General features: G+C 39.5%; 2 protein-coding genes across 2 annotated transcripts in view; both read right to left on the bottom strand.

Moving 5' to 3' along the window:
• Positions 1-24,978, bottom strand: part of LOC309496529 (uncharacterized protein) — a 259,879-nt gene that overhangs the window by 104,377 nt on the left and 130,524 nt on the right. The window lies entirely within an intron of this gene.
• On the bottom strand, positions 13,689-15,384 carry LOC309497321 (E3 SUMO-protein ligase ZBED1-like). The gene is made up of 2 exons (XM_082167530.1): positions 14,447-15,384; positions 13,689-14,301 (listed from the first exon to the last, which is right to left on the bottom strand). Exons 1-2 carry the CDS (start codon positions 14,578-14,580, stop codon positions 13,695-13,697), a joined length of 741 nt encoding a protein of 246 aa, XP_082023656.1. The 5' UTR covers positions 14,581-15,384; the 3' UTR covers positions 13,689-13,694.

Genomic DNA, 24,978 nt, shown 5'->3' with positions numbered 1-24,978 from the left:
TTTCCACGCGATTCTAAAGACCTCTAAATTAGTTTGTTTCCATTTACGCTCTAAAATACGGGTTTCTCTCTTTAAAACATGCGTAGTATTGTTATACCATGGTGCTTTATTTTTCTCTCTGACCTTTTTTAATTTAATAGGTGCAACCACATCCAATGTTCTAGAGAGAATGGTGCTCATAGTGCTAGTTAGTTCTTCTAGTTCATCTGTTTGTTTGGGTTCAGGCAGCAGCTGAGACAGATTAGATAAGCAATTTGAGAAATTATCTATGGTGGATGGGAGGATTGTTCTGCCTGGTTGATAACGCGACGTCGCATGACATATTACAGCAGTACGTAATATGCAAGTTACCATGTAGTGATCAGTGACTTCATCACTTTGTGGAATGATATCTATATCGGTTGGATCGGTTCCATGTGATATAATTAAATCGAGTGTATGATTAAGACGATGAGTTGGTCCGGTGACGTTTTGCTTGACCCCAAATGAATTTAATAAATCTGTAAACGCAGCTCCTAACGCATCATTTGGATTATCTACGTGTATGTTAAAATCTCCAACAATTAATGCTTTATCGACATTGACTAATAGGTCTGAGAGAAAATCTGCAAACTCTTTTAGGAAATCAGCGTAAGGCCCTGGCGGTCTATATACGGTAGCCAGGGCTAGAGATAATAGGGATGTTTTTCTAACATCTAAGAGCGTAACATTTAGTACAAGTACTTCAAATGAAATAAACTTATAACCCGTTTTCTGGGTTACATTTAGAATATCTTTATAAATGGTTGCAACACCTCCGCCACGGCCAATCAGACGGGGCTCATGCTTATAACAGTATCCAGGAGGAGTAGACTCATTAATACCGAAATAATCATTTGGTTTAAGCCAGGTTTCAGTAAGGCAAAGTACATCGAAGCTATTATCTGTGACTATTTCATTTACAATAACTGCCTTAGTTGTGAGTGATCTAATGTTTAGAAGACCTAGCTTTAGAAATAGTTTTTGTTTACTAATAGCAACATTTTCTGTTTTAATAACAATTAGATTTTTCCTAGATCCTGCATTAGATTTATTATTTGATCTCACTAAACGAGGAATAGACACGGTTTCTATGCAATGTTCTACACTAGTATTTATATCAGTTGAATTGGTGCAGCAGAGACTATGATTTGGACTTTTGGTTACTAGTCAAAGGGTATTTAACATTTTGGAGATGTTATCTGACAGAAGATCCGCTCCGAATCTGCTTGGGTGTAAGCCATCAGCACGGAAAAGCCTAGGACGCTCCCAAAACAGATTCCAATTATTTACAAAGAGCAGTTTCTGCTCATTGCACCATGACATTAACCATTCATTTAGCGCAAATAATCTGCTGAACTTTTCATGCCCTAGTCGGTACGTGGGAAGCGGTCCTGACACAATGATCGTTGTTTCAGGAGATGTGCTGCGTACCGTATCGATTAGATTCCTGAAGTCTTTCTTCAGAATCTTTGTCTGGCGCAGCCTGATATCGTTCACTCCCGCGTGCAGGACCACAGTTCCGACGCGCTCGTCACCGTTCAGGATCTCGGGAACGCGAGCAGCGATTTCAGAAACACGAGCACCAGGGAAGCAGTGACTTTGCACCTTACTTTTACCTAACGTAGTGTATACGTGCCGAACGATGGAATCGCCGATGATCACAGCATCGCGTTCTGTTTCGCGTAGAGGGGAGAAGCGGTTTTGTGTGGATAACTCGAAAACCGGGAGGGTCGGAGAAAGTCTTGGTCTAAACCTGACTCGCGTCTTCCGCTGCGGAACCACCCAGGCTTCGTGGTGGCGTGTTGGAGCCGGAGTGAACGAGACCATGGCTGATTGCGACCGATGCTGAGGAACGCACGGAGTAGACGCGGTCGGAGTCAGCGGGTTAGTAACGTTAAACACTGATTTGTGTGCATCGGCGCGTGATGTTTCAAGAGCCAAACACCGGTCTCTCAGCTCGGCCTGTCTCAATAAAAGGTTGTGGATCTGTTTCTCAACAGCTTCCAGCTCAGACTGCAGTGCGTGAAGCTCAAATGTGTCCTCACCTGCACCAAACGGTAGACTACTTACATCTGATATATTCGCCATTTTAACAGATGGACAGTGAGTTAGCAACGAAGCTACCAGTGATGCTATCAATATTAATACTAATTTATATTATAAGTTTGTTTGTAAGTGAGTGTGGAGAAGACGCGTTCAGCCGTGATCCACGGACGTAACCTTTAAGAGTATGCAGCGTTGGATCACTAATAGGCTTGAGACGCGTCTGCTCAACAGTCCGCGTTGTAACTATGAGGTTTGAGCAGTAGTGCTTCTCAGTGAGGAAAAGTAGAAAATGTTCGTTGTAAGCGAGTTTAAAGAGAAAAATCAAGAATTATAAATCAAATCGATAGAGCTCCAAAAACAACAACGACAACGCATTCAGACGCAACGCATGATAATGACAGGACAAGACATTACTCACCGTGTTTGTTGAGTGTTTCTTACTCACCTGAGCTTTTATGAACTCAAAGGCGCGAGAGAAAATAAATAAATAAAAATAGCTGAGCGCACGGGTGGCGCGTTAACAGGCTAGCGAATTACTAGCGTGTTGTGCGTCAGGGTTGGGTAAGCTGTATTTAGTAGTAATATAAACAACTAGAAATTGTAGTAAATGATGGTTCAAAACAAGGAAATACGAGGCTAAGACGGAGCTTACAGCTCCGAAGCAAACACACTCACAGCAGGCAGCGAGAAAAATCAAGAATTATAAATCAAATCGATAGAGCTCCAAAAACAACAACGCATTCAGACGCGACGCATGATAATAACAGGACAAGACATTACTCACCGTGCTTGTTGAGTGATTCTTACTCACCTGAGCTTTTATGAACTCAAAGGCGCGAGAGAAAAATAAATAAATAAAAATAGCTGAGCGCACGGGTGGCGCGTTAACAGGCTAGCGAATTACTAGCGTGTTGTGTAGCAACGGAAGCCAGCGATGTTGGGCAAGCCGTATTTAGTAGTAGTATAAACAACTAGAAATTGTAGTAAATTATGGTTCAAAACAAGGAAATACGAGGCTAAGACGGAGCTTACAGCAACGAAGCAAAAACACTCACAGCAGGCAGCGAGGCAGACAGGAGCAAGACATGTCTTGGATGTTTGCATAAATGCATCATTTTGAAATGATTTAGAGAAATGGTGAATTTTTTTTATAATTGCCTATCTATTCTTACTCTTAATTTTATTAATTTACTTGTTAAGACTCATTGTTTTTTCTCATTGCTGCCAACAGCCAGAGCATAATATATCAAAAATAGTTCCATGAAATGTACTTGAATCTAATTAAATAAAAATTGTATGAATAAAACTACAGCAACTATCAGAGTTTTATTCTCTAGTCTAGACATATATAGCCTATCCTGAATCCAAAACCTGTAGGTTTTTAATTTTATTTTTCATTTACAAGGAAAACTCCTGTAAGCAAACATTTTGTTTCTGCGTGAGGTGCACAGCTACGGAGCCCCTAAAGGGACGTGGTGGTGGAAATATTTTTAGGTTGGGAGAATAATTTTTTTTCAAATCTTTTGCGTTTCCTCGCAAAACTTTAGCGTTCCCCCGAGAAACTTTGTGTTCCCTCGCAAAACGTTTGCGTTCCCCCGAAAGACTTTGCGTTCCCACGCAAAACTTTTGCGTTCCCTCGCAAAGTTATTTGCGTTCCCACGCAAAACTTCTGCGTTCCCTCGCAAAACGTTTGCGTTCCTACTCTGTTGGATTTAATGGACAGTATGGACGCTGATCTAAGGGGTGGGGGATTGTGAATGTGATTTGTTGTTAAAAAACAATAAAAACAAACTTTGAACCAAAACTTTTGCGTTCCCTCGCAAAGATATTTGCGTTCCCACGCAAACTTTGCATTCCCTCGCAAAGATATTTGCGTTCCCACGCAAAACCTGTTTTGAGCTCGGACAGACACGTCCTGTTGTAATGTCCCGCTGGCAGTGTTTCAGAGCTCCGTACGTTAATGGAGCGTTTCATAGTGTTTGAAATTGGACTCAAATATAAAGAAATGCGGTCAGTGCTATAACTCAAGGAGTTCAGTGAAGTTGGCAATATTCACATAGGCTATTCAAACTTCCCGGATCAATATTCTTGAGCTAAATGTTGTTAAAACACAAACGACACCTATTTACAATCACAATAACCTAGACAACGAGCTACAACCCAATTCTCATCAAAACAAGCTTTTATAATATAGGCTAAATGGATCTCTCTATGAGCAGGCGGCTGAGAGACAAGTTCAAAGGGACCGTCTCAATATAACAATATTGTGCAATATAACCCAAAAAACGACTAGGCGTACAGCATCAACTCATAGTCAAAAATACAAAAATAGTCATTAACTTCAATGTTACAAACTGTAGTGCCACCCAATTAAGTTTACACATCAATGGTGACCCACTGGTCATACTACACTGCTTTTGCACATTTTATATTATGAAAAATAATCAATAACTTCACTGGAACACACCAAATTTAGTTGACATTTCACTGCTCTAATGTTGGTTATAGGCCTACAACACTTTGTTTGGGAAGTAATTGCATATAAAAAATAAGTAGGCCTATTCTTTACACAAATTATATTGGTACTCTACACAGCTTTTGCATTATATTTGCTTACTGAATTTGATGGCATTACACTGTATAACAGTGTGAAGTTATTTAATATTTTTTTCTAAAAAGGGTGAAGTTATTGATTTTATTTCAAAAAGAATCTTAAAAATTACACTTTATTTTTCATTTTTATCAAACTAAGTAATGTAGTATAACCAGCAGGAGAGAATGTGTGAACTGAATTTGGTGACAGTACAGTGTGTCACAGTGAAGCTATTGAATATGTTTAATAATATAAAATGTACAGAAGGGTTTTGGGATTTGCACTTTACAGACGGCCCCTTATTTGGACTTGTCTCTCATCTGGTTAGAGACAAATTAATAGCCTATTATAAAGCTCGTTTTGATGATAATTGGGTTGTAGCTCGTTGTCTAGGTTACTGTGATTGTAAATAGGTGTCGTTTGTGTTTTAACAACGTTTAGCTCAAGAATAGGGAAGTTCGAATAGCCTGTGTGAATATTGCCAACTTCACTGAACTCCTTGAGTTATAGCACTGACCGCATTTCTTTATATTTGAAATTGAGTCCAAGTTCAAACACTATGAAACGCTCCATAAACGTACGGAGCTCTGAAACACTGCTAGCGGGACATTAAACAGGACGTGTCTGTCCGAGCTGTAAACAGGTTTTGCATGGGAACGCAAAAGTGTTGCGTGGGAACGCAAATATCTTTGCGAGGGAACGCAAAAGTGTTGCGTGGGAACGCAAATATCTTTGCGAGGGAACGCAAAACTTTTGCGTGGGAACGCAAAGTTTCTCGGGAGAACGCAAAACTTTTGCGAGGGAACGCAAAAGATTTGAAAAATAAATAAAATTCTCCCATCCCAAAAAAATGTTCACCACCACTTCCCTTTAGGGGCTCCGTACACAGCAGTCCTGCAGGATTTTTTTTTAAATTCCTGTACGATTTTTCACTTGTGCTGTGCAGCGCACAGTATGTGCAGCAGTATGTGCAAGACATTCCTATATGAAGGTAAATCAGTAGCAAAACTCGAGAGCACGTAAATGTGAATTTGAGAACTTGTACAATAAATATTCGTACTTGTACGTGAACATTTACACTCACAGCTCCGATGTGAAAACCTGTAAAATAAAAATCTGAACTTGAACGCTGAGATTTGCACTCGCAGACAATAGGCACAAACCTGTATTCTGAATTTGAAGCTGCAGACAAGTAGTCACAAATGTGTAAAATGCTATTCACAAAAATACAATGACAGACACAAACTTGTAATTCATATTTGCGGCAATGGAGTCGTTTTATTGGTTGGTGCCTAGCCAATGAAATTGGACTTCTTTTCTACGCGATGATGTCACGACACCCACGGCCTCGCGGTCGCGCCACTTTGGTAGTCAGTCATCGCAATGGCAGGAAATAACGATCCGAAGGTAAGGGTTTAATAATGAGTAGTATTTTTAGTATTAAAAAATAAATTAAATCACTCACACTTGATGAGTCTGTGGGACATTAAGGGACAGTTCATTAGGGCTGGGGAAATGTATCTTTTTATGATGCATATCGATAAATGTAAATGATTCTGCATTCTGATTTTCTTAATCATCGCATTGCTTTTAAACATCTGGTTGTGAGCACTTATACAATGTACAGTGAGTACAAAATACATTGGATGACGGGATGCATGATAAAGCGTTTTGTAATCTAATCCTTAACCTGTACAAATTGACATTTTGGCAAATTGGGGTTTGATTGTTCTTCTCATAGCATGGTGACATCATATACTGCAACTTACATGTTAATTCTAAGACACTCTTTCAGTTTGATATATCAAAACCTTTTTAATTATCAATCAATAATTGTCAAGCATTCAAGAAGCCCTAGTACAAAGGCAACACAATATTCATTATGGATCAAACAATGGCGATTATAATAAATTATAGAGTATCATTATGAAGAATAAACTCACTGCTATTTTTGTTAGATATGCTCCTTATCAACCCACATACTATTATTCAATCTTAGCTTTTCTTAAAATATTTTATGTTGTTAACAATTTACTAAGAATGTATAATATTTTTTGTTTTATGTGAATGCAAGTGGCTTATTCTTTTTTTTACAGGATCAGAATAGAGAAATTGAAAGTGCTGTAAGAAATCTGCTTAGCTGTATCCAAAGACAAAGGAACCCACAAACAAGTGGACATGTTGACAGTTCTCCTACCATAGTGGGGGCTCAAGCTGTACGAGTGGTTCCTTTGGGGCTGGCCAGTCTATTAGTAGGCCACAGACAGTTCAAACAGAAATGCAAAGGTAAGGAATTGTGTACTCAAATCCTATTGTTATCAGTTAGTTGGTCATTTTTGTTTGTATTTACTTTTTTTATTTTTTATGATGCGATAAGCTTAAGATCTGGCCCCAGTGCTCTAGGTAGTTACAAGTTACATGTAATCTGGATTACATAATTAGATTCCAAAAATTAAGTAATTGTAATTAGAATGTTACATTTTAAAGTCCCATTAAAAGTTTTAATATGCCTACAGTATGTGGTGTTTTAATATGTTTTAAGACAAACTATGTTCATTCATTCATTCATTCATCAGTTTTTTTGGAAAGAAATTAAAGAAAGTAATTGCCTACTTTTATTTAGCAAGGATGCATTAAAGTAATCAAAAGTGACAGTAAAGAAAGTTTCAGATAAACCTCTTTTTACATTTCTATTCATCAAAGAATCCTGGAAAAAAACTGTTTTAAAAATGTATAATAATCAGAAATGTTTCTTGAGCAGAAAATCACAACAGCATATTATTCATCAGGTAGATTGTGTCACGTTTTCATGGACTTTCTGTTTGTTTTCATTGTCATTAGTTTCATCATCTTCATTAGTTCAGTTCTGTCACCTGTGTTTAGTTAATTAGTCATCTTCATCATCACCGTCACCTGTTGTCACTCATTATCATCTGTGTATTTAAGTTCTCCCTTTTCACTCTTCAGTTGTCGGTCAATGTTTGTGTTTAGCACTCTGTCTGTGCATGCACACTGTTTCGAGTATTCGTCAGTTTAAATAAATATTGAGTATTTTGGATCTTTGCCTGGAACTTCATCTTCTTCTACCCTGAGACGTTACAGATTGCATGTTATTGCGTGGCTGAATGTTGGACACATGAACAATAATCACGTTGTTTGCATTCACCAAAACTGGGCAGTGAAAGGGATTTGCCATTAGTGTTAGTACTAGTACTAGTGCTGGGCAACGATTAAAATGTTTAATCGCGATTAATCGCATTATTTTCTGCGATTAATCGCAGTATGCGCAAAATTCAATAATGAATTCAAAAGTAGTGTATTGCGTAGTTTTATTTTTTCAAAATACTGCTATATGAACAAAAGTGCAATAACATTTGGTTTGTCAAAACTTTAACCCCCTGAGGTCTACGGTATCGCCGGCGATACCAGCTCGCTTTTTTTTTATCAATGTAAAAGAAACTCATAAATACTCTGTTGACTTTGATTTTCCATAGGAGTTTCATACATCAATCGATTCTGTTAAATGTGTATTATTTTTGTGTATACTCACAATAAAAACAAAGTGTTGTGCTTTTTGCCAAATAAAGAAAAATAAACACAAAGCGAGTTCTGCCTTCTCTCTGCCAGTGAAGTCCATTCTGAAACGCGTCCGAAAATGAACAATAATTCAGCGAATACTCAGTCAAACAGGCATAAAGACACACAGGCATGAAGCTTGAATTCTCTTCTTTTAAATGAAGTAATTTATATAAAAAACAAATATTCTCATCTTGTGAAATCTGTATTAAAAGAGAGCGATTCCAGTCGAGCTCATCTCATCTCATTACGTTTTAATCGGCCCCGCCCACGGAGAGCGCGCGCTATTCAAACGGAAATGACTGAGACGATCCCATACAAACTGTGAACGCCCACATATCAGCTCGAGAAAACACATCAAGTTTATTCAGATAAGTGTACTTGTCTACACTGTCTCGCAGCGCTGTGAGGAATAATAATAATGGAAAACTTACCTCAGAAGTGCTGGTATTTCGAGGAGCAACGGATGGAATACTGTAGTAAGTTTTTTTTCATTCTCAAGTAAATCGCGTTTCTGTGTGAATGAATGAACGGCAGAGATGCGCTGTTTACCACAACTCGCAAAAAGACGGTTTAAATTTGAATTGCGTTTCTGTGTGTGAATGAATGATCTGCTTTTAGCAAACTATTTTGCTATACTGAGTAAAATCGATTGAAATATGTTGAAATAAAATGTATTTGTATAAGCAACGTATTAAACTGCAAATTAACATTTATATTCCTTATAATAAAAACGAAAGACCTATTTTACAGACAAATGAAAGACAACATTTCGTTGATTAGTTTTGGATAGATTACACATTTTTACTGTAAAATATCTGCCACCTCAAATAAGCTTTTGTTTGCCAATTTTTGCTAATATGTTAAATATAGTATGTTTTGTCAATGTAGGCTATATTCGAAGTAATGAATCCTTAACTTTGAAATATGTATGATAAAATGTATACTTTAGTTTTTACAAAGAAAGATTACACTTCAGTTGTTGTTGTAATTGTAACCTTTTTAATAAAAAAATATATATTTACAAGGTAGATGTAAACAAATTTTAAAAGGTAAATATAAGCATTTTCTTTAAATAATTTTTATTGTGTTTTATTATTGACAAATTTGGGGAGAGGATACATATTCCAAAACTGAAAATACAGTATGAGAATTAACTGCACAATTAATAGACATGTTTTCAATTTGTGAAATTTTTTTTTTATAAAAATTGACATGCTTCCAACTGTGAACCAATTTGGTAGAATATATATATATATATATATATATATATATATATATATATATATACACTGTATATATATTGCTCTTGCATTCTTTCTTGTGGCTATAGGTGACACACCTGAATGAATGGCTCATTAAGTATGCGGGCCCCATTGTCTCCTCAGGTGTGAACCACTACATATGCATGATGCTGTTGAATGGTTGACGCCCCTTGCGCATATTGCCTTTACAAACAAAAAGTGTTTTACAAGATTTAAATCAATGTATTGTGTTATGTGAATGATAAGGGCAGGATGATTTTCACATCATTTTGAAGAAAAAACTCTAGGCAAAGACATCAATTAGTCAAAAGTCTTATTGACACGTATTTAGTATGTGTTTTGTGGCCTTATTTCAGAAACTTTAGTTTTTAGTTTTTTCAATAACCATGCATAAACATTATTCTCTCAAAAATACAAACATGTACATGCATGTTGCTCACATATTATGGTAGCCCTGTTTGTGCTAAATAGAGTGTAATTATACCTTTGCCATTAATATGTTTATAAGCAACTGAAAAAAGCACAAATGTCAGGGCATGTCAGAACATCTCAAGGACACCAAAAACCCCTTAGACCTCAGAGGGTTAAACAAATAAAGTGCTTTTTTACAGCAGTTAAAAGTTAGTAGCAGTTAACATATTTCTTGTAAATCTTAACCTAAACAATGTAATCAAATTATATATAAAACCAAAACTATTTGCCACTGCCAGTTTGTAAAAAATTAATTTAAAAAAATGACGTCCAGAACCTCGATCATAACATTATAACTGGCCCCTTCTGAGCAACAATATAAATCTCCTTTGGAGAATCTCAGTCCAAAAAAAAAAAAAAAAAAAAAAAATACACCTTTCAGTGATACAGGTTGAGTGGACAAGATTAACTGCATTTATCCATTCTTCCAACTTTACATTTACTTACTCATCTGCACCAAGCCAGTTGCTAAGACACACAAGGTCATTTACATTTGAAAAAACTTCCAAATGTCAAACTTCCGGGCGCTGTACATGCGGCGACTGGCTGAGCTGCGTGTGTGCCCCAATTGTGTACGTTGGTTTCTGTCCTGTTTTAAATCTTTTTATTATCGTTCTTAACTTGTTCTTATCACTTTCTAAGAAAATGATAAGTTTGTGGAATTTAGTGTTCCTTATGCTACTGCTGATTAACTGGGGAAATGCGACCGTTTTGGTGAATGGCGGAGTTTTGGTGGAGAGCGTGCCAGTGATGACCAGGGAGTTCCTGCTGGGTCTGCGTTCTAATGCCGGCTTTGTCGACCCTGCCTGGGAGGTTCCCGAAGAAATTCTCCAGTCTTCTGCAAACACTCAGGAATCGAAAAGGAAAACTAGGAGGAAACGCGGGAAGCGAGGTGGAGTTCGACGCAGATTAAAGCGAGCTCAAAGATTCATCCCGCTGCCTGGAATACTCCTAAGCAATGTACGCTCGCTTCGCCACAAACTTGATGAACTACAAGCCAATGTGAGTTTTATGCACGAATACAGAAACAGTCACATGATGGTATTCACCGAAACCTGGCTGGATGATTCAGTTGACAATAGTACTTTACAGATTGAAGGTTTTGGAACACCTATTCGACTGGACAGAGACAAACATACAACAGGCAAAAGTCGAGGAGGAGGTGTGTGTGTTTATATCAAGGAAAGCTGGTGTAAAACAGCAATGGTGCGTTTTAAGATTTGTAATTCAGATATCGAACTCGTTGCAATATCTGTACGTCCTTTTTATCTCCCTCGTGAGTTCCCTCAGCTGTTTTTTATTGTGGTATATACTCACCCACGCGCCAATTTTGATGTGGCTCTTGAGACTGTTAAAAACACCCTAGATAAACTTGATAATTTATCCCCAGACGCACCCAAATTTGTTTTAGGGGATCTTAACAATTGTATTATGGACAAACATCTAAAAGGCTACCATCAATATGTTACCTGCGCTACTCGCGGTGATAAAGTCTTGGATAGATGTTATGGTCCCATCCCGGGAGCGTATCGGTCTCTGTCTTTACCTCCTCTTGGTTCAGCCGATCACAATATGATTTTACTGACTTCTGTATACATTCCCATTGTGAAGCAAGTGAAGAAAGAAATACGATATGTGAAAGAATGGACACCTTCTAATATTGAAGTTTTGAAGGGATGTTTCGATTGTACCGATTGGAATATGTTGGCTACCATTTCAAAATATATCACTTTCTGTGTTGATTCTGTTATAACTACGAAAAAGATCACTCTGTATCCTAATAATAAACATTGGATCACGAAGGAGTTAAAATGTATACTGAACGAGAAGAAGAGAATATTTCTTGTGGGGAGCAATGAGGAGAAAAAACAGATAAATAGGGAAGTTAAAAGAGCAATTAAAATCGCTAAAAATAATTATAAAAATAAGATTGAGGATGTGTTCATGCAAGGTAATCTTAAAGCTGCCTGGAAAGGAATTAAGAGTATGGCTGCAGTGAGTACATTAGTACCAAAGCAACATATACCAATTGGAAACACTGACAATGATTTAATTCTATCTAAAGAGTTTAATGACTTTTTTTCTCGTCTGGATACATCCTCAGTCACTGATGAGATAACCATTTTTAAAAAGACCTTGAGTATTTCTAATAATTTTAAAATTAATTTATCTAACATATCAAGACAGCTGAAGGCCACACCGCTCAACAAGGCCCCAGGTCCAGACGGTATATGTAGTAGAACACTGAGATACTGCGCTGACCAGCTCAGTGAAGTTCTCCAGTTACTTTTTCAGTCATCCTTAGATCAAGGGTTGGTACCTGATTTGTGGAAAAGTTCAATCATTGTACCAATACCGAAAAAAACTAAACCAAATACTTTGAACGACTACCGTCCAATCGCCTTGACTTCTTTAGTTATGAAGATTTTTGAAAAAGAGATGAAGAGGTATATAATGACAATTGCTGGACCACTTTTAGATCCACTCCAGTTTGCATATCGCGCTGGAAGAGGCGTAGACGATGCAAAACTGTTTTTGATAAATACTCTTAGTCGTCATCTGGAAAACAGTGGAGCTTTTGCGCGGCTTTTGTTTGTAGATTTTTCATCTGCATTTAATCTATTGCAACCTGTTACTTTGGGGCAAAAACTTATCAGCCAGTTTTACTTTGATCATGGATTAGTTTTATGGATCATGAACTTTTTATCAGACAGACAACAGAGGGTTAGGATTAATGAGGTGTTATCAGATATTGTAAATATCTCCACTGGTACCCCACAAGGGTGTGTGCTCTCTCCTATCTTGTTTATATTATATACAAATGACTGTCAGAGTTTGCAGGATAATAGTTACTTGGTAAAATATGCAGATGATACTGTGTTGCTCTCCTTGCTTTCACATTCAGATCAGGAATATGGTTCTGTTTTGAACAATTTCATCTCTTGGTGCAGAAATATGAAGCTAGATCTGAATGTCTCAAAAACTAAAGAGATGATTATTAATTTTAGCAGGAGGACATTAGCACTTCAACCGATAGTCATTAATGGTACACATGTGGAGGAAGTAGAACAATATAAGTACATGGGCACGGTTTTTGACAACAAGTTAAAGTTTGATCAGAATTCTGAGGTAATTATCAAAAAGTCACATCAAAGATTGTTTGTGCTAAGAAAGCTCAATTCTTTTAATGTACAGAGAGTTGTTCTTAAGTCATTTTATAATTCATTTGTTGAAAGTATTCTGTCTTTTTCTTTTATTTGTTGGTTTTCATCATTGTCTTTAAAAAACAAAAATCGGTTGCAGGGTATTGTCAGCACGTGCTCTAAAATCATGGGTGTTCCCTTAAGAAGCCTTACTTCCTATTATGAACAGCAGGTGCTGAGGATGGCACACAAAATATTAGGAGATAGTACCCACCCGCTGCACTTGGACTTTGAGTGGATGCCCCTGGGGCGACGTTTAAGAGCAATTAAATGCTCTACAAATCGTTACAAATTTACTTTTGTGCCTGAAGCAATACGGTTATGTAATACACGTAGGTGATTATTATTTTTTCTATTTTATTTTTTTATTTATATTTTTTTTCTCTTCTTGTTCTATGTGTTTAAATGTGTATTTGTGTATGTTAAGTGTTTTATGTGAGTCACCATGTAAGCTTAAATCAATTACCCCATGGGGATTAATAAAGCTTTAAACGAGTAAACGAAACGATTTTCAGATGATTAAGAAACTCTCTTCTTCTGTACAATATGACCAGCAAGAGAAAACAACCTTTCACAGGGTACGGATGTTGCAGGTGTGGCCAAGTACTTCAGTGCAATGGAGGCCAGCCTGCTGTGTGAGCCTGCATGTTTGGACCACCACTGTAATGGACAGGCCTCTGTACTGATGGTGGGCTCTGCTCTGTATCGACGCACACCGTTCTCAATTGAGTCTTCCTCGTGTTCAGAATCAGACTCTGATGAAGCAGCCAATAGGGCAAACTTTCTCTTTGGTGGCTTTGATGTTGTTGCTTCCACAGGTTCCTCTGCAACAACCCTCTGTTCCTTGAGTAAGTTAGTGACTGAGGCCCACACCTCAGCTCTCTCAGCTCTGGGTATACATTTGAGGTCCTTGAATCTCGGGTCCAACGCGGTTGCAATCTTCAGATATGCAATGTTGGCATTTTCCTTGCGTGTCTCCAGGTCTGTTCTGAATGTAGACTTGAATTTGACCACATAGGCAGGGTCATCATCTGAGCTCTCCATCACCCGAGAGAGATGGCAAAAAGCAGGCAGAACCACAGAGCATGAAACATACTTTTCTCCTCCCAGAAGTTCAGTCACATACCTGCAAAAAATCAAACCCATTTCACTCAAATGTTTTGCATTCACTTATGTCCTCACATTCATGCTTACACACACATACAGAAACAGTATTTCTCTCTCACATGCACTCAGACAAGACAGTGAGAAAAATATGACATAAAATATACCTGCAGGGCTCCAGTAGCATTTCCAACCTCTGCAGTTTGTCCATTTCAGCTGTTGTTGGCATGGCGATCTTCGTGTTGTGTGTGGTGAGTACATCCCTCAGTGGCTGTTCGTTTCTGCGGACACTTTTTATCATGTCCAGAGTCGAATTCTATCTGGTTGGAATATCTTGTATAAGCGACTCCTTCTTTTGTTCAAGTTCAATTTGTTTTTGTTCTAATTCTGCAGCACTCGCTGGACTGTGTTTGAAATGGCCCACAACCTTTCTGCATTTGGCCAGGACATTGTCAAACGCGCTGTTGTGCAGAGATACTGTGACAGAACACTGGAGACTGTGTGTGACGCAGGGGATGTGTTCAAAAGGCAGATGTCTCGCAGCGATCATATTTCTTGCACTATCTGTGCTAAGTGTGCTGACTTTATTTGAAACGTCCCACTGCTGTGCAACATGAATAAAATGTTCAGCGCACGTTTCAGCAAAATGTCTCTCTTGAGTTTTCATTACAGTCAGAGCATGTGAATGCAGTTCCCATTGTTCATGAATGTAATGCACTGTAACTCCGAGGTAATTATGGTTACCCAGCGATGTCCAGTAGTCTCCAGTGAGGGCAACAGTTGGTGCACGTTGTAACGCCGTCGCCTTTATAGTCCTCTCCTTTTCATACAATTCGTGTATTCTTCTTGCGATGGTGCGTCTTGGGGGAGGCTCATACGTGCAGTCATTCGTTGCGATCCTAATAACATTCTTCAGACCGACATCTTCCACAATACTAATCGGCCTGCAGTTTGTAGCTACCCACTTCGCAATGGCATTTGTTAGCTTGTCTTTCTTTTGTTTATCTATAGTTCTCCCACATGCTGCATCCAATGTAGTCTGCCGAAGCCTTCCTCCACTGTTTGTTTGAGGGGGTGATTTGCTGGCATCAACAGTGTGCATTGCATTTAACCCTCTGAGGTCGGAAAACGCACCCCCGCGTTTTGCTGGATTTTCTTCACATTGTAGTACAATAAACTTAAATTACTCCGTCATTTATGGTTATACAGAAAAAAGAAATATAAAAAAAGAATCTGTGATATTTCTACTTTTGTATGTGTCCACTTACAATCAAATCAAAACATTGTGCTTTTGTAAAATAAAGAAAATAAACAGGGTGTGCGTTCTGCCTCTCCGTCGCGGTGAACTTTTTTTTCTTGAGCACGTCTATAAACTGAAACAAAACTCAGCGAATACTTCTCACACATTTATGAGCCATATACCTTTATACACATTTAAGTGTGTACTTTTAAATGATCGGATTCAAACTGAAAACAAATATTCTCTGTTTAAGTAATTTGTATAAAACCAACAGGATGTCCAGTATCTCAAACGCTTGCTAATTACTTTTAATTCGACCAAGCCCACTCGCGCACAAGAGATTCACATGCAAATCTCCACATGGAACGCGAACGCCCTCGTTACCTCAAACACAAAACACCAAAACACTTCACAAGTCTCTGCTTTTCGTCGAGTTTGGAAGACGCGCTGTGAGCTTACATTGGATTTACATCAGAAGAAGAAGAACGCGATTTGAAGACAAGAAAGATGTAAGGTAAGAAATTCTTACTTATTAGTTTATGGTATTGTTGCATAAACTTCACATTGCAGTTGAACTGTTGCTAGATATATGGTGAATATTATACTATTTAGACCCGTGTTTACTGTTAAATACTGTTTGTGGATATCTGCTCAAGCATAGATATGTATAACCATAATGTTTAATATTTTGGAGCGCGATGGCGTTTGAATGTATCATATTTTGGAGCGCGCTGTGGGTTTGAATGTATCATATTTTGGAGCGCGATTGCGTTTGAAAGGAAAAATGCACCAAACATTAGGCTTTATGTTTTTACTATTATCTCATTTCATATCATCATAACGAATGGAAACATTTGAAGTAACATAAGATAATCAATATATTTTTCTCTAGCATTGTTACTGAAATCTTTTGGAAGATTTATAGGCTGCTTTGTAAAATAAAATTATTTTATGCAGTACTGCACATAGCTTATGCCTACAAGGCACAACAAATATGGTGTTCTTTATATTATATATTGTTGGAAACATTTGTGTGTGTGTGTGTGTGTATTCTGTGAATTTTAAAAAGCAATTTTAACCAGAAAAATCTCAAATGCATTCCCAAAATCGTGCAGGCCTAGTTTCTCTTGATACCAGTATGTTCACTTTTTTTCTTTTCTTTCAGGGACCAGATGCAACTGAGTCCTGCTGACTTCAACATTCACATGAGTCTCTGTACATGAACATGGTAAAGTGAAAATCAAACACCTTGGAAATGGTATGTACAATGTTTTTAGGAATGGCACAAAGGTCTCTGTCTTTGGATCATTGTTTTCAATGTGCTCTTTTGTCATTTGTATTTTTGGATTGTGTTGTGTTGTAAATAAATCCAAACAATCTAAAAGCCATTCTTTTTTAAATCTCCTCATTCTTTGTGCAAGGTTGCTCTGAATGACAGGGCCTGATCGCTCCTAATAGGGCAGTTAGGGGAGTGTCTTTGTCTTTCTCAGGTGTTAAAAGCTTACATATTCATGAGATGATCACGCCTCTTCGAATATGGCTTTGTCACACAAAACACGTCTTAGAAATTTTAAATCAATATATTGTCTTATCTGAATGAGCAGTCAGGGTGATTTTCACATAGTTTTGGAGCAAATATTCTAGGCTACGTCATACAATTTTCAAAAGTCTTGTGAAGAAATAATCAGTATGGGTTTTATGGCCTTATTTCAGTGACAATTTTTTTTTGTATTTTCACAAACCACGCATAAATGTCATTATCTCAAAACTACAAACTTTTACATACATGCTGCTGATATATTATTGTAGCAGAGTTTGTGCTGAATACAGCGTAATTAGACTTTAGCCATGAAAATGTCACTAGTAACAGAAAAAAACACAAATGTCAGAGCATGTCAGACCACCTCCAGGCCCAGAAAACAGCTCAGACCTCAGAGGGTTAAGTGACACTTCAGACTCGAAGTACTCCGATGATAAGAAAATTCAGCTTTGCAGTGGTTACAAATAGCTTTAGTTTTATCAACTCCACCGAGTGGAAAAGGTTTAAAATAAAAATGTCCATTTAAGAGTTCGGTAACTTTACCTTTTTCCATTTTTCTGTCCGCACCAGATATTTTCTGTTTCACGCTGCAGCTCTCTTAGGCTCACAACAAATGCTTTCATTGGTTGAGACGCGTGATGACGCCCATCCCAAGCAGCCAGTAGCTTACTGATAAACATCCCACCCCTCCTGTGACCCATGGTTTGTGTTGTATTCGGTTGTATTACAGTCTATCTATGGTATGTGTATTCAGACGCAGTGAGCAACAGACTTTCAAAATAATACTAATAAAAAGTATGTTAATGCGCGATAAACTAATTGTCGGCGTTAATTAATTAATGCGTTAACGCGATAATAACGCGTTAACTTGCCCAGCCCTAGTTAGTACTCTAGATTACATTACTGGCTACAGTAATGTAATCTTTTTGTAAAAAATCTACCCTGCACTGGCTAGCCCATACTAAAAGATTTTTAAAATCTTATCAGATTTTCTAAATGTGAGATACAAAAACATCACACATGAACTGTGACTGTGACCACAAGAAATTTAATTCATATTTTTGTTATATTGTGTTTGTAATTTGCTTTTTAATAACAGAAATGATAAATAAATTATAATAAAAAATATATATATATTGTGATATATATTGTTATCTTGAAATACATTTTCTCATATCGTGAAATAAGAATTTGATCATTTCTCCCACCCCTACTTTACATGTTACAGCGCGAGCTAGAGGTGAGTCTTCAGCTTTCTGATTGGGTATCTTTTCGTTCAGCTTGACAATCTACAGAGCACGTTTGTCCTTGGGGTTCCCCCCACACATCAGGATTACTGATCATAAATATTCAATGTTGGATATTTACTATTTGATATCGGTGTGACCCCGACGTTCTTCTGAGCAGATTCAGTCTCTCTTAACATGCATTTCACAACAGGGAAATCTGATCAAATTATCTATAGAAGTAGAACCATCAAGATAATCGTTAAGATAATAAAGTTAAAATAACTTTACCTAGGATTGTCGGAAGGGGAAAATTGAGCCGAAATTTGGCCTGATTATCTTGTAGTGAGGGTGCGTTTCATTTGTACATATTTGTATGGATCTGTTTTCTGTTGTTAGTCAAGTGGTGTGATGTTGTGAATAAATGTATGTTCTAGAATCAGTGGTTATAAGACCCCACAACCATCCATAAACTCTCATCAATACATCCCTGAGCAAGGCACTTAACCCCAGGTTGCTTAAGGGGAATTATACCATTATTAAGTGTACTATTATTATGTGTTTTTTTTTTTTTTTTTTGTCTTTAAGAGCTTTTCCAGCACTTTACCGTGGAAGCCATAAACGAATGAGAAAAACGGCACCTGAACCTGCAAAAGTTACATCTGTAAGGTTCTTAGAACTCCAGTTCTGTTTGCTGAGCAAAAACTCAGAAAAAACACCCAAAGATGAAACAATTCTCTTACAAGCAGGCCTAGGGAGAAACAGTAAATATTTCAGATGATGCTGATCACACTGAGGTGAGACATCTTGTAAAACTTGATGTATAATTGTTTTTATTTTATTTTTTAATTCATTATTATTTTTATATTACTTTATTTTTCATTTTTAGAAAATAGGCACAATTTGTATTGATTTTTATGATGTCAATGTGTATTTTGCTTAAATATATGCTTTCTAACTTCCAGATAACCAGAGTACTACTTCAGGAGTACCCAAAGCTGTTAAGTGTAAGAGGTGGTTGGCTGCTCCAAAAAGCCTCAGGTAATGATATTTTTTATATCAAAATGCATTGTTTTTAATGCTTTTAACCAAACATTGATGGAATAGTTTTTCATGTGTCTGTTTAAAAGGGGGCAGTGGTCAAAGAAAGACCACTTCGCTGCCCCAGGGTTCCCAGGGCTACACAGCAAAAATCTTGAAGGCCTCTTCCAACAATGGGAAGAATGTCATCTACATCGTCCCCCTCCAAGAAGAAATTGATACAACCCCTTTGCCATATCGTGAGCTTAGAATTATAAGGTTCTATCTCCACTTTTGGTCGAAATTGAGTTTTTGACATAATCTGATCCATTAGGTGTTTATTAATGCCTGTGTGGTGTTATTTTTGTAAAACAAATATTTTGTTAGTAGTTATTAATAAAATAAAAAGGTTCCATCTATCTATTGCCAGCTGGGATGTAAAAACTTTGATGCTCAATATCTCAGAATTACCCTAAACGGAGATAGAACCTTATAATTCTAAGCTCACGATATGATGCACCTGAATTTAATAGCATGCCCAAAAACATCTGCATGACCTGTGGCACATCAGTCCCATTACAGTTGCTGCCATGTCACCTTGAGGACTGTCAAAGTGATAATGCTGTAAGTGATGATTTAGTGTCATTCACAAAATAACAAACTACTCACAGTCACACTTCTTGGATTCTTAAACCAAACATCATAAATATAGCCAGCCATTATATTAAAAGTATATCTGTTTTTGTTTTGTTTTTTTTATCTGCATGTTACAATGAAGAAACATAATTACAGGGCCCTATTTTAACGATCTAAGCGCATGGTCTAAAGCGCATGGCACAAGTGCACTTAGTGTGAGTCCAAATCCACTTTTGCTAGTTTAATGAGGGGAAAAATGGTCGGTGCTCCCGGCGCATGGTCTAAAAGTGTTGTCTCTATTGTCTTAATAAGTAATGGGTGTGTTTTAGGCGTAACGTGAAATAAACCAATCAGAGTCTCATCTCCCATTCCCTTTAAAAGCCAGTTGTGCTCGTGCCATGATGGATTCACTATTTACATGGCGGAATTTGCAAGCAGAAAGACTGAATGCTTCTGAAACGGATCTGCTTGTTCGTGAGGTTAAAGCTGTGTGTGTGTGTGTGTGTGTGTGTGTGTGTGTGTGTGTGTGTATTCTGTGAATTTTAAAAAGCAATTTTAACCAGAAAAATCTAAAATGTATTCCCAAAATCGTGCAGGCCTAGTTTCTCTTGATACCAGTATGTTCACTTTTTTTCTTTTCTTTCAGGGACCAGATGCAACTGAGTCCTGCTGACTTCAACATTCACATGAGTCTCTGTACATGAACATGGTAAAGTGAAAATCAAACACCTTGGAAATGAAAGGTATGTACAATGTTTTTAGGAATGGCACAAAGGTCTCTGTCTTTGGATCATTGTTTTCAATGTGCTCTTTTGTCATTTGTTGGGTATTTTTGGATTATGTTGTGTTGTAAATAAATCCAAACAATCTAAAAGCCATTCTTTTTTAAATCTCCTCATTCTTTGTGCAAGGTTGCTCTGAATGACAGGGCCTGATCGCTCCTAATAGGGCAGTTAGGGGAGTGTCTTTGTCTTTCTCAGGTGTTGAAGGCTTACATATTCATGAGATGATCACGCCTCTTCGCATATGGCTTTCTCACACAAAACAAGTCTTAGAAATTTTAAATCAATATATTGTCTTATCTGAATGAGCAGTCAGGGTGATTTTCACATAGTTTTGGAGCAAATATTCTAGGCTACGTCATACAATTTTCAAAAGTCTTGTGAAGAAATAATCAGTATGGGTTTCATGGCCTTATTTCAGTGACAATTTTTTTTGTATTTTCACAAACCACGCATAAATGTCATTATCTCAAAACTACAAACTTTTACATACATGCTGCTGATATATTATTGTAGCAGAGTTTGTGCTGAATACAGTGTAATAAGACTTTAGCCATGACAATGTCACAAGTAACAGAAATAAGCACAAATGTCAGAGCATGTCAGAACACCTCCAGGGCCCAGAAAACACCTCAGACCCCAGAGGGTTAAGGGCACGACTAAAGGATAGGCTCTTTAGTTACCGCGGGATTATCCATATGTGTCACGGTTCATGAATTCACTGCTTTCTTCATGTCTCGTGTATTTGTTGTTCTGTGTGTGTGGGTGTGTGTGAGTGGGCGTGGCTGCTCATTTCAGCTGATCAGCGCGCCAGCTGATCTTATTCCCCTCACCAGCTGCTGCCAATTCACTCGCCTATATAGACTCATCGCACTCTCCCTTCTTTGTCAGATCGTTGTTTTTGGTGTCTTCAGTGTGTCGTCGTGTACCATTCCAGTCCTGTCCTGATCCTGTTCCTGATCCTGTTCCTGTTGGGTGTTTCGTGGAGTTCGTCGCGTTGGATGTTCACTTCACTGGATTCACCGTCACCTGTCTTCACCTTCACGCTGACCATCTAGTCCCTGCGCCACCAGCCCACCCGTGAATTGTGCCTTGTGTCTTTCTGACCCTCAATAAAAGAGTACTTGCATATTTGCTTCCGCTTCGTGAATTATGACAGAACGATCTGACCAAGCGATGGAAGCAGCAAGTGGATCCTCTTCTCCTCTGGATGATTTCATCAGATCCACCGTTGCTCGGATAGAGGCTCAGGAGAGGAGTTCAAGTGAGTCGGGTCGGGCCATTCAAGCACTCGTGGCGCAGGTGTCCGAGCTCACCCAGCAGTTACAACATCTACGAGCTCCCACTGCGCCACCCACACCGGCCGCTCCCCCAGTACCACCACAGAGCGTCTCCCAGTCAGAACCCCGCCTACCGGTTCCTGAGTCATATAATGGTGAGCCTAATTTCTGCAGAGCATTTCTTACACGCTGTTCAATGCATTTTTCTCTGCAGCCCAGAACATTTGCCACCGAAGGGAGCAAGGTGGCGTTCGTACTCACCCTACTGACTGGGAGGGCAGCTCTATGGGGGACGGCGGTGTGGGAGAACCAAGAACCAACTGTGCCTCGTTCCAGACACTCGCCGCCGAGATGAAGATGGTGTTCGACCGCGCGGTCGCGGGAAGAGAAGCAGCACGAACCCTAGCGGACCTTAAGCAGGGTGGTAAATCTGTATCTGATTATGCCATTGAATTTCGGACTTTGGCGGCTGAGTGTCAGTGGAACGAGGCGGCGCAGTGGGACATGTTCCTGCATGGGCTGGCTGACCGCGTCCTGAAGGAAATCTATGCCTTGGATTTACCCACTACACTCAATGGACTTATTGATCTGGCGCTTCGCGAGGATTCTCGACTTTCCCGGGTGGAACGTATGAAGATACCAGCTCGGGCTGCGGCAGCAGTTGAAACCACGCGAGCCAGCGGCGGGGACGCGGTCAGCCCCGTCTACGATCACGAGCCCATGCAGGTCGGGCGAGCTCGGCTTTCCCGGGAGGAGAAGGAAAGGCGGAGATCCCAGGGCCTTTGCCTTTACTGTGGAACTGCTGGACATTTCGCTTACAACTGCCCGGTAAAAGGGCCAGCCCGGCAGTAAATCTGAGGCTACTGTCGGGTGGGATCTCCGCTGAAAAGACCTCATCAACATCTACGCTCCTCCCGGTAAGACTTAGATGGTCAGCCAACATTCACGACTGTCAAGCACTTTTGGACTCCGGGGCAGAAGGTAACTTCATGGACTACACATTCGCTCACAAGATTCAGATTCCCCTGTTACCCCTCACCCGCACCATTGCAGTCCACGCTCTCAACGGTCAAGCTCTTCCTACCATTTCATTCACCACTGGACCCATTACACTTACAGTTTCCGGAAACCACACAGAGACTACCTCATTTTACATTCTGGACTCCCCCCTTGCACCTATTGTTCTCTGTCACCCCTGGCTCATCAAACATAACCCCAAGATTGACTGGCAGCAGAAATCAGTGTTGGAGTGGAGCAGTTTATGTCATGAGTCCTGTCTTGTGTCTGCTTGTTCGTCTGTTGTTGTTTCTGCGTTGCAGGAGGAGGCAGTGGATTTGTCTAACGTGCCCACGGAGTATCAGGACCTGAAGGAAGTGTTCAGTAAGTCTCGGGCTGCTTCTCTCCCTCCGCATCGTCCCTATGACTGTGCTATAGATCTACTGCCAGGTACGTCTCCGCCTAAGGGCAAGCTTTACTCTCTGTCTGTTCCCGAGAGGGAGGCCATGGAGAAATATATTTCTGATTCTCTGGCATCCAAATTCATCCGACCTTCCTCTTCTCCAGCGGGGGCGGGGTTCTTTTTCGTGGGGAAGAAGGACGGTTCTCTGCGACCTTGCATTGACTACCGAGGGTTGAATAACATCACGGTAAAGAATACTTATCCTTTGCCGTTGATGTCTTCAGCCTTCGAGAGGTTGCAGGGAGCGTCGATCTTCACAAAACTGGACTTACGTAATGCTTATCATTTGGTCCGCATCAGGAAGGGGGATGAATGGAAGACCGCTTTTAACACCCCCAGGGGGCACTTTGAATATTTGGTTATGCCTTTTGGGCTCTCCAATAGCCCAGCGGTCTTCCAGGCACTCGTCAATGATGTGCTGAGAGACATGGTCGATCAGTTCATTTATGTCTACCTGGATGACATATTGATTTTTTCTTCGTCTCTCCAGGAACACGTTCAGCACGTCAGACGAGTGCTTCAGAGGTTGCTAGAGAATGGGCTTTTTGTCAAGGCGGAGAAATGCGCTTTTCATGCACAGTCTGTTCCTTTCTTAGGGTACATTGTGTCGTCTGAGGGTATGCGTATGGATCCTGAGAAAGTTAAGGCTGTGGTGGATTGGCCAAGTCCAGATTCCCGTAAGGCCCTACAGAGGTTTCTGGGGTTCGCCAATTTCTACCGGCGGTTCATTCGCAACTTCAGCCAACTAGCCTCACCTCTGACCGCCTTGACCTCCCCCAGAACTACGTTCAGGTGGTCAGACGCAGCTGAGGCTGCGTTTGCCAAACTGAAAGGCCGCTTTGTTTCAGCCCCCATCTTAGTTACCCCTGATCCATCACGTCAGTTCGTGGTGGAGGTCGATGCGTCAGAGGTGGGGGTAGGTGCAGTGTTATCCCAACGTTCTTCTTCAGACGACAGAATGCATCCATGCGCGTTTTTGTCTCATCGTTTGTCCCCTGCCGAACGTAATTATGATATTGGTAACAGAGAGTTGTTGGCAGTCAAGTTAGCATTGGAAGAGTGGCGTCACTGGTTAGAAGGGTCGGGGGTACCTTTTATCGTTTGGACCGATCATAAGAATCTGGAATACATTAGAACCGCTAAAAGATTGAACTCTAGGCAGGCTCGGTGGGCACTTTTTTTCGGACGTTTTGACTTTACTCTCTCGTACCGCCCGGGCTCCAAAAACATCAAGCCCGATTCTTTGTCACGTATTTTTGACCATTCCGATCGCCCGTCTACTCCCGAGTGCATTTTTCCGGAGACCCTAATTATCTCCACACTCTCATGGGAGGTCGAATCGAAGGTCAGGACGGCCTTACAAGGGGTAACGCCTCCGCCCGGTTGTCCACCAAACCGTTTATTTGTGCCAGAGGAATTACGGTCCAACGTTATTCAGTGGGGGCATTGTTCCAATGTGGCTTGTCATCCAGGAGTCAGTCGCACTACATCTTTAGTTAAGCAACGATTTTGGTGG

Source organism: Leuciscus leuciscus (assembly GCF_965113295.1).
Source record: "Leuciscus leuciscus genome assembly, chromosome: 4".
NCBI classification, from domain to species: Eukaryota; Metazoa; Chordata; class Actinopteri; order Cypriniformes; family Leuciscidae; genus Leuciscus; species Leuciscus leuciscus.
This window is presented reverse-complemented; position numbering and strand designations above follow the sequence as displayed.

What these genes read in the sequence shown, in the direction of transcription:
- LOC309497321 (XM_082167530.1), bottom strand. Translation starts at nt 14,580, where the DNA reads ATGATAAAAAGTGTCCGCAGAAACGAACAGCCACTGAGGGATGTACTC. An exon ending in ATGCTACTGGAGCCCTGCAG is followed by an intron (nt 14,302 to 14,446) that starts GTATATTTTATG and finishes GATTTTTTGCAG; the next exon opens with GTATGTGACTGAACTTCTGG.